The following is a 17,340-nucleotide window of genomic DNA, read 5'->3' on the forward strand; positions in this document are numbered from 1 at the left end:
CCCGTGTGATCTTTCATGTTCTGGTAGTAAAGTTTTATCTGGAACAAATACACTCCAGGACAAAATATGGGCCAGGTTTTTTTTTTTTTTTTTTTTTTAAAAAGTGTTGCATATCATTTAATCTAAGTCAAGACCTAATTTGTGTTAAAACACTTAAGACAGCCTCTAGCCTGTCTATCATGTAAGAAAGGCCATTAAACTCAGCTCAAATTTAACATTGTAGGCACAGTTAGGACGGGGTCTGCAAATTTACCCCAAGGGCTAAAAGATATTAGAGAAAAACAGTTATGCATTGGTGGTTAAATTTTATTCCTTGCTAAATCCAAGTGTTTTTTTTTTTTTTCTGGCTCGGCCCTGAGGCAACAAATGGGTCAAAAAAAAAAATGTTTTTCTTTTTAAATACTATTGATGTCTCAATGTTTAAATGACTTTTTCAGAGATGATAGACAGATGATAGCTTTTTTTTTTTTTTTTTTTTTGACCCAGTGTGGTACTAAGGTTTAATATAAAGTAATAATAATAAATGTATAAAATATACTATATATTGTTTTTGCATCATGTCTTCCCTGTTCATTTTATTTAAAAAAATATATATATATATACACTATATATAATATGCACAGGAATGATATTAAAGCAAAAACCTGGTTGAAAGGTGATAACTTTTAGGTATAATACTGCTGCTTTAAAATACCTTACTAGTCTTTTTCTGCACTTTAGCCTGGTGTCATTTCAAAGAAAAGCAGTGAAAAAGTCAGGCATTTGCTCTCTGATATTGGATAGAGATGTCTGGGCCGCATGCAAACTGTCTGTCTTGCTGCCGAGCGCTGAGGTACAGCTACAGGAGCCATGTCTTGGCAGGCAGCAGCTGGAGTTTGGCCCTGTTTGTCCTATAGGACTGACGTCTTAAAATAGCCCTCCCCAGAAATGACAAGACAGCTGAGACAGAGCGAGAGGGAGAGAAAACCACTGGCCTTGGAATAGCAGAGTGCTGCTGTAAACCAGTGATTTAGCTAACTCCTCACCGTTGCTCCTCCACATCGCCACTCTGACTCCGATCAAGACACCAAGCATGTGTTTATAAGCTTGGAAGTGTTTGTAAGCTTTGCCACCCTGCTCAGATTGAGTGTCTGGAGACGAGGCTTTTACCGTAAGGCATCTGGAAGAGACCGCGGGCTTGTTTCGTCATCCTTCTTTTTTTTATTTTCAGATGTAACTATGGCTGGCAGGGTCAGTTCTGCGACGAATGTCTGCCGTACCCAGGCTGCGTGCATGGGACGTGCGATATCCCGTGGCATTGTAACTGCGAGAAGAACTGGGGTGGACTGTTGTGTGATAAAGGTAAGGATTATCTTTTTTTTTTTTTTTTTTTGAAGCATAGTGCTTTTATATATACCGAGACAATGCCAAATAAATGCGTACCTGCACCTCAAATTGAACATCCATTTAGCTGATTTAGCTTTAGTGTCAGCGTAGCTCTTAGTCATGTGACCGAGCGTGCCCGGCAACGTGCTGGATATTGATGTCGTGATTGGAGTGGAGCTCGGACATCCGATCCCCTGGCCGACGTGCGTCCTGGAAGGCGATTAGGAATGTGAGGCGGCTGTGAGGTCGTCAGTCCCTGCTCCCCGTGGCCCTCTCTTTATTGATTTACCAGGCTTTATGTGCTAGGCCTCACCGTATAAGGCTTTAAGGCACGCTGGAAGCGTGCAGTCCCTTGCTCATGGTTACACAGCTGCCTTTCCCAGAAAAAGATGTCCTTACAATTGACAGCCAGTGTCAAAAGGGTCAGATTTCAGGGTCAGATCCAGCAAATGCTGTTATGATTTATGTCTGACCCGTGTTTTTGGACTTCATACAGATCTGAACTACTGTGGGACGCACCATCCCTGCGTGAACGGAGGCACCTGTATAAACTCCGAGCCGAACGAGTACAACTGTGCTTGTCCCGAGGGGTACTCTGGCAAGAACTGTGAGATAGGTGAGTAAACGAGTGCTGCAAAGCATTGCATTGATGCTGTTAACTGGTCCAAGGGAAGAGTGAGCGTGAGCAATTGGCAACTGTTGGTTTCTATGGTACTGTTTTTGCAGCTGAGCATGCCTGCGTGTCAAACCCATGTGCCAATGGTGGCACCTGCCATGAGGTTCCGTCTGGATTTGAGTGTCAGTGTCCTCCAGGCTGGGAGGGTCCCACCTGCGCTAAAGGTTGGTATTTGCATGTCATTATAATGGTGTTTATGTGACAAGGGTTTAAGTCGTCGTCGCATGTCGGGTTCCTGTATGTTCAGCCGGTTTTAGCTGAGGGCTTGGATTATAGCCAAGTAATCCTGATGATTGACACAGGATGGAGTTGCATAAGCTGATTTTGCTTAAAACCATCTTCTGCAAATCTGATGTCCTTCTTATCTTGCTCTAATTCTCTCTTGAATGTTTTATATTTAAAACGTCCCTTTTCCCGCCTATTGCATGTTCCTTCTCCAGGTAGTCGTCAGTTTTTCCCCAGCTGACCTACAGAGCCGTTTAGCCGTTAGTGCACCAAGAGACGGGACCACTTCTGAGATTTTGCACCTGTGCAGATGCATCTATTAGGCACTTAACAGTCCAGTAGATTGATGAAGAAAATGTGAGAAGAACATAGAAAAGAGGAATTCTGCTGCCTGTCTTTTATAGTTCTGTTCGGTTTCTGAACGTCCTGTGCGGTGGCCCTGCATTGTATTTTTTCTACATCAGAAGTGTGAGGATTGAGCAGCTAATCCTCTCGCTAGCTCCTCTGCCAGATTTCGGATTACTCGTCCTACAGCGCGAAGTCAGAAGCGCTCTCTTACTCTCACTGACACACTTTTGGTTTTTCCTCTGTTGTTTTTGTCTCTGTCTCTTGGTGTGTCCTCTGTCTGTGTTTGCACTGATTTTTGCTGACCACCACCCACCACATAATCACAGAGTTTCAACGTTTTATATGGAAAGCTACTGCTCAATTAACTGTGCTGTAAAATCTTGTTCATGCGAATCCATTTGGCGCATCGACCTCGTAAATGGTTTAATGATAAAACAGTTTTTCGCTTCGAGGGAACCGAGAGTTACGATCAGCAGGGTTGAAAGTTTCCAGTACACGATCTCTTTTAAGGTTTGTCAAGAGTGCTCTGTTTTGGGTTGGATTGCAGACATGGACGAGTGTGCTTCCAGTCCTTGTGCTCAAGGAGGAACGTGTATCGACCTGGATAACGGCTTTGAGTGTCTCTGTCCGCCGCAGTGGGCTGGAAAGACCTGCAAGATTGGTAAGACTAATGCACTCCACTGGAAAGAATCAAAATATTATTTGATGGTTTAGAAAAGGGAAGTGAGAAGAAAAAAAAAAACCACAATCAGTAGATATTGTTTTTAATTTGCTCCATTGACTCCATGGACTGATTCATTATAAAATCCTTCTACTTGATAGCATACAGTAGAAGGAGTAAAAGGTCATTGCAGTTTCTTTTAAGTGAATATTTTACACCCCGTTGTTGAAAGTGGGACAGATCTAATGCTGTCCTGAGGACACGGACATGGTCAGGGCCAATGATCCACATGTCCATCTATATTTTTTATTTTATTCAACCTGTGGGAATTCCCTCGCCTTTTCTAGAGAGCGCATTGAGTATAGAACAAATAGCTTTTATATTTTCTAAAAGGAATAATAAGGAATGAGGAAACTCTTTTTACAATGACTTCAGTAGGATTGTAATGATTTATTATTATCGAAATGAAGGGATTTGTTGAGATTACAGGGTTGACCAGGAAAACAAAACAAATCTACTTTTGATTCATTTATTTTAATAATACAATATAGCAGGCATCACTACATAGCCAGCTGTGGTCCGGACCCAGACCAATCGACCGTTCCATCTGGACCCTTATGCTTTTTTGTTAAATGAGAATAATTAATATACAAGTAATCTTTCCCTATCAAGGCTTTGTTTCCCTTGAGGCAGGCGTGGCTATAGAGGTCACTCAACAGAGCCAATCAATACGAAAGTTTACAATGTATATGGACCGAGTGTGCGGAGGAAGCAGAAACAAAAGCATGGTTTACACCAAAAAAAAAAGAAGGAAAGTAGACTATAAACCTTCAAACGTGAATGGACAAGTCAATGTATATTTAGAGTAACCAAGGTCCTTTCACATTCATTTATAACCCTGAATCGTGTAAAATAAAGATTCACTAACGATTGATTAAAGATTGTTGTTATTGTTTATATTTCATACAAATACAAGTAAATAGATAAAACCATTAAAGATTAGAATTGTCCATATGTTTAATGTAGTTATTAAATGTATATTTGCCAATAAATATTATAAAAAATCTTTGGAAATTTTAAATTGCTTATTTTTTTACATACCCAAACTAAGAGAATATACAGAGCTCCTAACACAAACATGAAATTCAATTATACTGTACCTACAATAGTGTAATGCCCCATGCTTCATCCTACTGTCTTGATGCATCCCGTTTTTTGGCGGACGTGGCTGACGATGCATGAGTGTCTTATATGGACTGACACAGTGAACATAACGGTGGTTGACTGCTGTAGCTGCATGCATGGTGGGTGATGACTAGCAATATCATCAATATGTTTTGCAAGAGGAATTAAATTGCTGCAACTGAGTGGACGCACACCAGCACAGGAATACAGGATAGGAGTTTCAGGACAGTCCTGAAGTTTGTTGAGTTTTTTTTTTTTGTTTTTTTTAGACCAGCAGAGCCTTTTGCTACATGTGCTGGTTTTTCGTTCGCTGTCATGCTCTCGTCATAGGAAGTGTAGGACGCAAGAGAGGAAGCAAAGGATGACCTGTAAACAAGTGCGGAAAGGGAACCAGAGCCTGGGCGCTCAGCTTACGGGTCGAACCGTAGCCTTGGCTCGTGTTTCGTGGCCCCGCTGCAGCTGGGAGTCAGGTTTCCCGGAGAACAGGTGCCTCGCCAGGGGCCCCTGCTGAATATTTAATTAACCTAATAAGCTCGGGCTCTTTCACAGCAGGGTTGTGCCACCCATCATTTTTCTCTGGTTATCTTTGAAAGCCGATGAATTTTTGGCATTTCTTTATAGATTTTTTTTAATGATGCATTATATTTTAATTTGCAGTTCTTTAATTTTTCAATCTGCTTGATTGGTGGTGGGGCTGCAAACAGAGATCTTGGGTTTTTTCTCTCGATTTCCTGGCCTTTATTTATTTATTTTTGACCTCCCTCTTTTCCTTTCTTGTTCCTCATCCTTGCTCTTTCTTTCCTCAATCCACAGACGTGAATGAGTGTGAGGTGAAGCCTTGCAAAAATGCTTACTCTTGCAAAAATTTGATTGGTGGATATCTCTGTGACTGCTTTCAAGGATGGGCTGGACAGAACTGTGACATCAGTCAGTATCTCCTCATGTTCTAATCTGCTCTCTGTGCCACAGCTCTCTTTCCACACTCTTTAGCGTTGAAACCATTCTCCTCTTCTTTTTGTCTCTCGCTATCTCTGATATCCGAGCGCGCGTTCACACACGCGGGTGACCCGTTCCGCAGCCAGGGTTTCCTCTCTAGGCACTTGATACGCTGGAGGGATACGTACACCACATAAGGGGTGTCATAGACTCCTGTTGCATGCTGGGTTCTTGCTTTCTGCTTCAGTGGCCTGTTAGCTTGTGCTGATGGAACTAACGTTACTGTCTTTGGCCTACTAATGCAAGCTTCTCCTCATCTTAACTGCATGCTGTTAATTATTTACAATCAAAGGCCCTGGTTTGTTTTCACTTTGTTTACTGTTTGGTTTACTGTTTTTCCTCATAGACGTAAATGGCTGCCACGGGCAATGCCAGAACGGCGCGACCTGCAAGGTAGAACTTTCTCATTTGCCATTCTGTCTCCATTAAAGTGATCAGGGTCTTTCAATGTCTGACGTTTCATTTTTAATAGTAGTGAGTGATGATTTGGTTTGTTTTCAGGAGGGGGCTCTAGGAGGATACCACTGCCAGTGCACACCAGGCTTTGTAGGCAACCACTGTGAGATCCAGAGAAACAAATGTGCCAGCAACCCCTGTCAGAACGGTGGGCGCTGTCACGTGGTCCTGGATAGCTTTGTATGCGAATGTATGCCTGATTACGCTGGGATGCTGTGTGAGGTGAGTGTCCTGAGCGGGGTTTTGAAATGTCGAAGGGTCGCTTATGAAGCCTGACAGATTACCCTCTAATTAAGATATTACATTCAGTTGAAATTAATTGAATGAAATTTATTTCTGCATCATTATCATGTTTGTTTGCTTGTGTTACACGGTTCATGTTAGAAACACTAATCCACACTAGTATGTATTTATTTTGGAGCCTTGATGCAGGGCAGATCAGTGTTGCTATTCCAGCTCAGGTAAAAGCGGTATCTGGTTTTCATTCTGTCTTAATATCGGAGGGTCCGGTATGGGGCCTGTTGCCACCCAGCGGAGAGTTTGAAGTGGATCTTTATGGAGGTGCTAGAAACTGGTCCGGAGCCAGTCTTGGCTTACTGTACAGGCTAAAAATAAAAGACGTAGTGAATGAGGCAACTCTTTTTTTGGGCGGGCTGGCTGGCTGGCTGGCTGGCTGTCTGCCCACACACAGCCCGGGAACGAGAAGGCCTTGATTTTTTTACGTTCAGTCCGTGCTTGGCGTGCCATTGCGCTCCTGTCGGCCTGCAAACGGCTTCTCGTTCGCAGACGGCATGTGGGATAAATGGGTCAAATGTATGATCTGCGATAACTCTCTTCAAGAACATCTGCACAAGAGGATCCTTTTAGAGCTGAAGCAAGAACGCACAACAGCCCTGCCCTAAACCGATACCCTGTGCAAGAACTGCCACCTAACATTCTAACATTCAATATTGAGCACTACGTGACTGAAAGTCCAGCTGAAATGGATGCTGATCACCCTGTCCCGGAGGTTTGGATTGGACCTTTTTTTCCCCCTGAAGCAGTCTGCTGTTCTTTTTTTTTTTTTTGCTTTTTCATGGACAGATAGAGTTAACAGGCCTTAGCTTCCCGCTGTATAAACTGAACATCTCTAATAAAATAAATAAATTGACAGAGCAGAGGGGTGGCCACAGACCGCCTAGTTCATCGACATGCAGCACGGGAAGAATGGCCAGGCCCCAGCCCAACACAACACCTTACATGGCAACTGGCAGGATCCGTCTCTGTAAGAGTCTTGTTTGAATTCACTCCAAATTCATCCCTCTTGAAGATATTTTGTGTATAAAGGAGACGTGAAATACGCTGCTGAAGTGGTGTGGAGCTCGTGGCATGCACAAGGCAAACAGATTTCTGTCCAAAATACTTCTCAGCCGAACAATTATGGAGTAAAAGTTCATTCTATCTAAAGACACTTCTGTGGCCTAGAGGTCAGATGTAGTTAAAATGTAATCGTCCATATTCCTGCTGGATCAGGTCAGAGAAAGGAAAGGTGACTAAGTTCAGCTTTATGGATTGTTTCGATCCGTCTCTGGTGTGATGATGTCACGCACTTCTTAATCTGTGTGCTGCTGGCAGACCTAAACAGCTTACACTACTCACATTTGTAAGGATGGGGCCAAAACCCTAAGTAAATCAAGACTTCATTCTGCTTCTCTGGTCCTGATTTATCCTGTTACTATTTATTTTGTTCATTTTTTTGCTCCGTCTTGCTCTGTGTGCGTAGGTGCAGAGCCATTGGAACTCGAACCTCTGTGAGCCCAACCCATGTAAGAATGAAGCAACTTGTCACAGTATGCTGGGGGATTTTTACTGCGCGTGCACTGAGGACTACGAGGGAAAGACCTGTGCGGATCGCAAGGACCACTGCAGGACCGCCCCGTGCCAGGGTAATGCATACTAGCCCTCTGGACATCTGATTGGTTTTATCTCCATAGATAGGGCTGATCTGCAATTTTTGTGTTTCTTTTTTCTCTTTCTCATAGTGATTGACAGCTGCACAATCACTGTTGCGAGCAACACCTCAGTCGGAGGTGTGAGACGCATCTCATCTAACGTATGTGGCTCTCACGGCAACTGCATCAGTCAGCCCAGCGGCAACTTCACCTGCACCTGTGACCCTGGCTTTACCGGCACTTATTGCCATGAAAGTGAGTTTCTGTCCCATGCTTTATTTATTACCTTTTCGGCAATCAACATGTGCTCTTACCTTAGCGATCCTTTATTTCCTTTTTCAGATGTCAACGACTGTGTGAGCAGCCCCTGCCGAAACGGCGGGACATGTATCGATGGCATCAACTCTTTCCAGTGCTTCTGTCCCGATGGCTGGGAGGGCAAATTGTGTGACCTCAGTAAGTGTAACTGGCATCATCATCACCTCCCTTCTCGACTGTTCCCTCTCCATGTTGGTTAATGCTCACTTTGCTTTTCTGCCTTTTTAGATGTGAACGAGTGCAGCCGGAACCCCTGCAAGAACGGTGGCCTCTGTCAAGACCTGGTCAATGACTTCTTCTGCGAGTGCGCTGATGGCTGGAAGGGGAAAACGTGCCACTCGCGCGAGAGCCAGTGTGACTCCAGTACTTGCGCCAACGGGGGCACATGCTATGACCATGGAGATACCTTCCGCTGCGCTTGTCTACCTGGTTGGGGTGGCCACACCTGCAACACAGGTAATCTTCCTGACCTGTGAGGTTTTGTTTGAGTGAATAAGGCACTGGATTTTGTTTGGGAAATGTGAACATATTCTCTTTGTTCTTCAGCAAAAAACAGCACATGTGCTTCCAGTCCATGTGTTAATGGAGGAACGTGTGTTGGAGGTGGCGACACGTTTACCTGCATTTGTAAGGACGGCTGGGAGGGACCTACATGTTCGCAGAGTCAGTTGCCTTTTCGTTCTTCCTTTAATTTGATCATTTGAGTTCGTCATGTTGTTGTGTAAATTATTATGGCAAATTATGGTAAATTAAATTACAGCATTTCCTGTTCCAAATCTGGTTCTATCTCATTTTTCTCTTTCTTCTTAACAGACACCAACGACTGCAACCCTCACCCATGGTAAGTGGGCTGCAGCGTTCCTGCCTCCACCATATTTATCCTACTGTTCTACAGGGCTGTTGGTGGTTCTGTTGTCCCTGCTGTCTATGGTGACCCTCCCCTTCCCTGTACAACACCCACCAGCTGTGAATAACCCTGCTTGCATGGCTTTCGGCCCAGTTCCACCCCCTGTTTTGCCCTCCATTCTCTCTGAACAGATATGTAGGAAAAATAGGAGGAGGAGGAGGAGGAGGAGGAGGCTGAAGGTTAGAAGGGGGTGTTGTAAAGCCGAGGGAAGATGTCCCTTGAGCCAACAGCATGGGAGAGCGCAGGATGGTTTTAATGGGGCACACAATAGAACCAATGGCCCTAAAAGGGTGCCCCCAGCGGTGAGGGCTTGAGGGATTGGGAGGAGGCAGGGCTGACTCTTTCTCCCGCAGCCCTTGTTGCCCTCCTGCCATTCTACCCTGCTGACCCGCAAGTAGGGGATTGTGGATAAGGATGGGAAAAGGGAGGAGGGGACGGGGAGAGCAGCACAGCATGGGGCCAGCAGGGATTAGCATCTGAAAAGTGCAGTATTGATGAGTGGCATGAGGACTTTGTAACCTTTCCTGTGCTGTATCTTTATTCCTGTTCGTCCTCTTTCTTTGCATTCTTAGTTCTACATGTATGTATATATTGGTTTATTCCGCTACTCAACCTGCAGTCAGTAATCCCGCGTCTACTCTCTTGCGCAGCTACAACGGAGGAATCTGCGTGGATGGCGTCAACTGGTTCCGCTGCGAGTGCGCCCCAGGCTTTGCCGGGCCCGACTGCCGCATCAGTGAGTATTCACAGGGAGGAAAAGTGTGAACGATGAATGCCAGATTACAGAGCATCCTGTGTACTTTGACCTCTCAGAGGTACAAAGGTTAACCCTTGCTTACACATAGACAGAAGAGATGAATTATTCAAGCGGCGGCAGAAATTCCTCGCCGCTGTCCGGGAGCTGTCTCTTTGTCTCATCCAAGTGTTGATGCCTCTGACAGAAAATGGTCTCTTAAGGATTTTATGCATTTCTCTGACTTCATGTCTGGAAAGCAGTTCCGGGGAGATGTTGTTTTATAGCAGTTTTTAAAACATTTTTTATTTTATTTTTTACTGTTCCTACCTAAATCTGTGTTTCTTCTTTCTAGACATTGACGAATGCCAGTCATCACCCTGTGCTTATGGAGCTACGTGTGTGGATGAGATCAATGGCTTCCGCTGCGTATGTCCACTTGGGCGCTCTGGACCTCGATGCCAAGAGTGTACGTTGCTTTTCTGAGCTGCTTTCAAGTATAGACTGAAACCCGAAGACTTGTTCTACATTTCTCAAGCTATGAGTAGAATTTGGATTGTTGATTGAAATTGAATGAGTACGAGTTCATTTAGAGATTCACTTTTGTTGTGTGATCCAGTCATAGGCATCGGGAAGACGTGTCATTATACTGGACTCCAGTTCCCTCACGGCAGCCGCTGGGAAGAAGACTGCAACACCTGCCAGTGTATTAATGGCAAAGTAGAGTGTACAAAGGTAAATGTTGCCTCCTCTCACAAGAAATACAATGTGCAGATTCTTAACGTAGTGTGAGGTAATAGAAAACATCGTAAAGGGGGAAAAAATAAACAAATTCTTGTGGGAATGACCTCTGATTTGTGTAACCCTCTTGTCAGGTGGTGTGTGGCAGACGGCCATGCTTACTTCCAGGAGCCCCTGGCCGAGACCAACACGTCTGTCCGGCGGGCCGTGAGTGCCTAGAGCATGAATTCCTCACCTGCCTCTCTCCCCAATGCCACCACTGGGGCTTCTGTTCAAGTCCTGACACCCCACCAGCTTTCCACACCAAGTGTGAACCCAATACAGGCTACTTGGGCAACAACTGCGCCCGAATTACACTCATCTTCAACCGGGACAAGCTACCCGCAGTGAGTTTTGGATTAAGATCCCATTTGTCTAGCTGTTTGCCTTTTGTTAAGACCAGCAGCTTGTCTGAATTTAAGATCAGACGGGCAAACAGTGTGTTCTGTTGTTAAGTACTGATTGTGTCCTAGGGTACAACAGTGGAGAATGTATGCTCAGAGCTGAGGTACCTGCCTGCTACGCGGAACCTTGCCAAAGACGACGCCTTGTTGGTTCTTTGTGAGCTCTCGTCCTCCAACCTGGATGCAGTGGAGGTTGCCATGGTGAGGGGACCATTTTAGTAATTTATCAAACGGGGTGTATGTGTGTCAAAATGTAAAACCTGTAGCGATAGAGTTTACTGGTTTTATTTCAAGAAGTTATTTGTATCTTACGGCGCAGTGAAATGATTTTTTCACACATATCCTAGTAAAAGAGCTGGTGTCAGAGGGCAGGGTCAGCCAGGATACAGCTAGCTCCCCTGGAGCAGGCAGCGGTGAGGCTTGAACCCCTGACCTTCCAATCAGTAACCAATCGTACGGCTTCCGCCGAGTTTACACTTTAGCAAAAAGGATATGAACACCTAACCATTAAACATCTTATTTTTAAACTAGGAAAATAATATTGAGTCGTTACTCTTTTTTTTGCACCTGTGGAGATTTGACCAAGAGGTCAAGTGCTGATGTCCGGCAAGAAGCCCTGGCATAGATATTTCCCTCTTAATTGCAGTAAAAGGATATATAATGCTACAGTATACAGCAAAAAATTGTTTCTTTAACTTTGTGGCAAAATTATCACAATTAAAAACCAGGGTTTTGATTCCCTAACCAGAAACTCCAGCCATTGGGGTGCTGGCACAGATTAAATAGGAAGTATTGGCTTCGAGGAGGGCATCCGATGTAAAACCAGTGCAGATTGGATGATCCTTTGTGTAGAAGAACAGTACATCGCCACTCCGACCTCACTCAGTCTCTATACTGCTTATTCCTGTGTAGGATCTCGGAAGGCCTGGAGCCTGTCTCAGGGGTTCTCGGGGCACAAGGCAGGGTACAGTGTGCCAGTCCAATGCGGGGCACAAGCACACACACTAAAGGGCCTAGAAAACCTACCAAGCAGGGGGAGAACATGCAAACTCCATGCATACAGATGCGAGGTGGGAATCGAACCCACAGTGCACTGTGCGGCCCCGACACTGCAAGCATTGAAATAAAAAATCAGCGGTGATTATTTAAAAGTTTATAATTCATCGTGAGGACTCCCACAGGCAGCCTGTTTAACAACATCGTTTCTTTGAGTTCGGTACGCATTCTCTTGAACTCCACAAAACCTGTAAGTTGACTTTCGGCAGGGAAACGGAAGTAAAAACCACAGGTTCTGTCTTTTTAAATCTGGCTTTCCTCTACCAAACGGGCATGCAGTATCAGTAGCAGATTCGGTTTATTTTGTTTTTCCAGGGATTTATTTAACCAACTGGCAGCAGTTTAGGTTGTTGATATTATAAAATAAACCTATTTAATATATTTATTTTGATATTCTTGTTCAGTCATGTGTGTGTGTGTGTGTGTGTGTGTGTGTGTGTGTGTGTGTGTGTGTGTGTGTGAGCTGTTATACAATGAAGCTTTTGCATTTCAGCTTTTCTATGATTCATTGTGGCTTATTTGGATTGCTAAGTGCTTTTAGTTGGGTATGGATTTATGTGATGCACACATTATAACAAGCTGACTCACATCTTCAGGAACTGCTGAGGAATGCTGAGCTGCAGGTCTTCGCATGTTCGAGATTTCATAAAAATCAATGGCATGAAATGAAAGAATGATCGTAATCCCTGCAAGGACATGCTTCCTCATTGCTCTTGTTTGAACTCAGCACCTACAGTAGCATATCAAAAGTCATGCTTTTACATTTGCTGGATTTTTAAGTCTTCCTTAATTTCCCTTAAAACATCATTCTGACCAAACTCTTTATATGGCCGTATCGCCAAGTTTATTTTTTATATTCTCAATCAGGATCTCTTGAAATGTGTATAATTTTTCTACTCTTGCACACATACACACATGCACTCCTAACATGCAATGTTGGCTCTGTGCAGTCCTTCCAGCAGGACGAGCAGCCTGACCACACTCGGATCCAGGAGGCGACCAGCACCATCGTCAGCACGCTGTCCAAGCGCCACAACAGCACCATCATGCTGGCCGTCATTGAGGTCAAAGTGGAGACGGGGGTCGCGCCTCAGTCTGTGGGTGAGTATCCACCAATCCGTGCAGATTAAACGGCTGTGACTGGAGGGCGTCTGGAGAACGGCGGCTGTAAAACCAGTGTGATTCATCCTGTTTTCTCTCGCTGTAGTTGATGCTACAGAGCAACGGCATGACTAAGCTGAAGTCACTGTCTGCATGCTTTCAGCCTGTAATGACTCCTAAAGTGTCCTAAATGACAAGGTCTTTTCTGATGGAAGCGCTGTAATTTTTAGGAGACGAAAGGTTGAAAGGTGCCTCAAATCTTTAGAAGCTTTGAAGTAGAAGAGGGTGGATTCTCTTGAGTCTGGTTGCTCTCATGGTTTCTTCCTCAAAAGGGATCAAGATCTACATTTGTTTGTTTGTTTATTTAATTGAAAGCTTTAGCAACTATCTGTTGTTAAAAGTGTGATGCCAATAAAATGGAATTTATTACAATTGTAAAGCATATAAATTCGTTCATGTTGTAAGACGATCGTCTAGAATTTATCTAGTGAAGATGCATTCATCCTGTTTCAAGTTTTTAAGATTTAACAAATAATAATAATGGTTAATTAATTAGTAATTATTGTAGTAATAGTTGCCTCATATTTTAATAATGTCGTTCTCCAAACGAAAGTGTGTCATTATAAACGTAACAGGGCTGAAAACATTGACATGCGGCGAATGATTTTTTTCCTTATTTTTTTTTTTCTTTCAAAGAGTACTGAACGGATTTTTTTTTTAATTTGTTTGTACGCAGATTACCTAGTGCCTGTGCTGTGCGTGGTCTTCTGTGCACTCTGGGTGTTCTGTGTGATCGTCTGCGTGTGGTGGACGCGCAAGCGGCGAAAAGAGCGCGAGAGGCGTGAGCGTGCACCCGTGGAGGAGAGCGTCAACAACCAGTGGGAGCCACTGCGACCAGTGTCACGGCAGCAGCACAAGGACAACCGCGACGCCGAATACGAGCGCGCCAAGCTGATGGGCAACACCGAGCGGGCGTGCAAAGGCTGCGAAGAAGACCAGCTGAAGGACGATGATGGGGAGGAGGAAGAACTAGAGCTGTGCGAGGAGTGGTGTGGGACAGAGGGCAGCAAGAGGCCCATCCAAAAGTACTCGAAAGCAACAGTGCAAATGAGCAGCGAGCTGATCTGCACCACACGCAGCAGCAACGCTCCCCTCAAAGCGCCGCACCGGACAGCTCACAGCCACAAAGACAACCGCTGGAAAAACAAAAACGGCGCCACTGGCCAAGACCCCAAAGAGCTGTATGTATAGACGCTATTGCACAGACCCGGGCACAGAGAGAGGCTTATTTTCTGACGAAGAAAACAACAGACTGTTGAGTTTGAGAGAGAGACAGAGAACTGTTTTTTTTGTTTTTTGTCCTTCACCTCCTTTTTATTTAATGTGCTGAGATTTTTGTTTCACCTTGAATACCCCTATTTTTTACTTCTAATGTACAGATGAAGAGAATTTGTTTTACTTTATAAGAAAAGGTGAAGAGATGGCCACTTTTTTTAATGTACTGCTGAAAGAAAGCAGGAAATTATGGAATATATAAATATACATATATATATAACTGTGTAAAGATTTTTCGTTGCTGTTTACAGATGATTCTGGTTTGGTTTTGTTGTGAGTGGCCTGGATTTTGGATGGGGGTGCCAGTCAAGAGCACTGGCCCTGTGGACAGAAGTAAGAACTTCTCATGTTTTTTTTTGTTTTTGTTTTTTCCTTTTTTTTTTTTCCTCCCCCCATCTCATTCATCTCGTCGCCTCTCCTCACTCCATGCTTGCCTTACTCAGCTCGCAGGTCGGTGCCTGCGAAGTGGCCTTGTTTTTTCTCTCATGTCTGTCGTCTTGGCTGAACACTCCTTAAACGATAAAGGATTGCAGTATTTTGAGTTGGTAGCAAGTGCCTTCTGACAAGCCCGTCGCGTCTCTCGCTGCCGAGGTCAACCCCCATAGATCACAAAGGGGGTTCAAGTCCCGTTTTGTACCACCGAGGTATTTGATCAAAGAAAGAAAGACATCTTGTAAATATTTGTACATAGTAAAGGAGTCGCTGTGTATATTTGAATTTAGTAAATTAAGACAAGTCACACTTTTTTTATTACTATTATAATTATGATTGAATTTATTATTATTATTATTATTATTTGGGTTTTTCGTTTGTTTGTTTTTTTTTGTTTGTTTTTTTTGTTTTTTTTACAATGCCATTCCTTTTATTTATGCCAGTTGACATAGGCAGGTTTTATACAAGTAAACAGCATCCCACAGTCAGAACAGTAATGTAAGCAAAGTTCATCTTTTTTTAATGTTTTGTTGATTTTTATTTTCACGTTGACGCAAATAATTCTTTAAATTTAGGTGGTATATTGTGGCGTGTTTTTGCTTCCGTAAAAAAAAAAAAAAAAAAAAAAATCTTCTGTGCCCCTTTCAGCATCTTGCCCTTGCTTACTGTTATAGAATTCTGGAAAGCTGCAGAAATTCCTGCTACATGTTGAGGCCTACAGGCCAAACGCATCATCTATTACAGCGTTGGTCTCCCTACCCATTGTGAAATGTTTTTTTTTTTTTTTTTTTTTTTTTTGGTGGGGGAGGGTTGAGGCTTCATGAAGCGAACAAATTTTGTTGTAAAGCAGTTTGTGTTTGAGGTACCAAAAGAAAATGGATTGCCTCAGAAGTGGTTAATTTATTTTATTTTTATTTTCCCCCCTTTTCTTTATCATCTTGAATATTACTCTTCTGGGTGACTTCTTGCTGCCACAAATATGAGGATTCCAAATAAAAGAATTGAAATGTTATTCTGAAGTAATCTGAACAACTGGTTAAATAGGAAACCCACATAATAAGCTGGATGTGTATTATGGGAGGGGAAGGAATGGGTTGGGGGTCTGAAGAAGATTGGAGGAGAAAAAAAATGTAATTTTTTTTTTGTACAGAAAAAGTGCTTTACAAATGTTTTGGTTCATTTAGTCTACTTTGTTTGTTCTTAGAAATAAATCAAACTATTTATTAAAGCATTTTATAACAATATGCTCACGAAAACCAATGTTCTGGTATTTTAGTCTGAAATTAGCACCGAAGAAGTTTTACTCCGTATCTTCTAACCCACCTGTGAGGAGAACAGGTTTCTTTGATTCTAAAGGTTCTAGTGCTGGAACAACACAACGGTTGGGGTTTTTTATAAATCAAACGTATAAATAACCCTCCTTGCCCTTGCTGCAGCCAGAGGTGAGTAGCAAGACGATCGATACAGGAACTGGCTCTTTCTTCCAGTCAAGACGGCCCTGAGAGGAAACGGCCAATAGTAACGGCTCTCCTGTTCTCGGCTGACTGCACGCAGACCAATGGGATCTTCTGGTTTCTCATGGCTTCATCCATTCTGAATGTTTCATGAGGATCCGTATGACTACGCTGAGAGTTTATGGTTTTGTCTGGTGAGCTGCCACTAATGGGATGCTTCTCTGGCGGAATAATAGCGTCAGGTTTCACATCTCGGAGGGGAGGGTTGAGGCTGTGTAGATGTTTTGAATACTGTAATTTGCTTCATTTATGGAAGTACGTCTAAATGAAGGGCTGGAGGATTTAATATCAAATACAGCAGGGAAATAGCAGCGATTAGACAGCTGATGAATAGGTGCACTCGTGCTTTTATGATGCAGTTATGAGCTTGCGCTTAGCAGACAGAATGTAGTTTACAATGCCCTCCAGAATTATTTGTGCCTTCAACTGATTTTTAGAAGAAATCATTCAGAGAATGCACATGTATACATAACACCAAAATACATGCCAACAAATGATATAGTATAAGTGGCGTTCAAGTCAAACTGGGACTTGTACTTCAAGCACAGTAGGGTGATGAGACTCTTGGTTACAAAAAAAAACGTTTGGTGAAAAAAAAAATGGTGGTTTTAAAGAAGATCGTAGTGAACGATACTACTGCAGACGTTCCTGTGAACATTCAAAGAGTGGAACACTTGATCCTTGAAAATTAAAGGATAAATTGTCACCAACTTATGGAGGAGACGCATAAGAACTGTACACACAATCATTCACCACTTGACCACCACGTCACTCCAAGCCATTTCCACATGTTTGGGCCATTAAAGGAGTTCCTGGGAGGCCCGCGTTTCAGATGTGAAGCAGACAGTCCGATCGTGGCTCCGGCGTAGTGAGAAGATGATGGTATTCAAGCACTAGTGAAACACTGGGATTACTGT

General features: G+C 43.4%; 1 protein-coding gene across 3 annotated transcripts in view; it reads left to right on the top strand.

Annotated features, from left to right (window-relative positions):
- The window catches only part of jag2b (jagged canonical Notch ligand 2b), a 37,514-nt gene extending 21,593 nt beyond the window's left edge, over positions 1–15,921 (top strand). Inside the window, exons 7-26 of one of the 3 annotated variants that reach the window (XM_053489523.1) lie at positions 1,211–1,341; positions 1,862–1,981; positions 2,092–2,205; positions 3,162–3,275; positions 5,274–5,387; positions 5,803–5,849; positions 5,958–6,134; positions 7,675–7,837; positions 7,934–8,098; positions 8,186–8,299; positions 8,390–8,617; positions 8,708–8,824; positions 8,975–9,002; positions 9,719–9,804; positions 10,157–10,270; positions 10,421–10,536; positions 10,677–10,928; positions 11,055–11,186; positions 12,992–13,142; positions 13,879–15,921. In XM_053489523.1, coding sequence (XP_053345498.1) covers positions 1,211–1,341; positions 1,862–1,981; positions 2,092–2,205; positions 3,162–3,275; positions 5,274–5,387; positions 5,803–5,849; positions 5,958–6,134; positions 7,675–7,837; positions 7,934–8,098; positions 8,186–8,299; positions 8,390–8,617; positions 8,708–8,824; positions 8,975–9,002; positions 9,719–9,804; positions 10,157–10,270; positions 10,421–10,536; positions 10,677–10,928; positions 11,055–11,186; positions 12,992–13,142; positions 13,879–14,393 — 2,998 coding nt within the window. In that variant the 3' untranslated portion in view covers positions 14,394–15,921. The remainder of the gene's footprint in view (positions 1–1,210; positions 1,342–1,861; positions 1,982–2,091; positions 2,206–3,161; positions 3,276–5,273; positions 5,388–5,802; positions 5,850–5,957; positions 6,135–7,674; positions 7,838–7,933; positions 8,099–8,185; positions 8,300–8,389; positions 8,618–8,707; positions 8,825–8,974; positions 9,003–9,718; positions 9,805–10,156; positions 10,271–10,420; positions 10,537–10,676; positions 10,929–11,054; positions 11,187–12,991; positions 13,143–13,878) is intronic. The other 2 variants (XM_053489524.1, XM_053489525.1) reach the window with 2 other exon arrangements.
- The last annotated feature ends 1,419 nt before the right edge of the window (positions 15,922–17,340 follow it).

This window comes from Clarias gariepinus, chromosome 27 (assembly GCF_024256425.1).
Source record: "Clarias gariepinus isolate MV-2021 ecotype Netherlands chromosome 27, CGAR_prim_01v2, whole genome shotgun sequence".
Classification (NCBI taxonomy): domain Eukaryota; kingdom Metazoa; phylum Chordata; class Actinopteri; order Siluriformes; family Clariidae; genus Clarias; species Clarias gariepinus.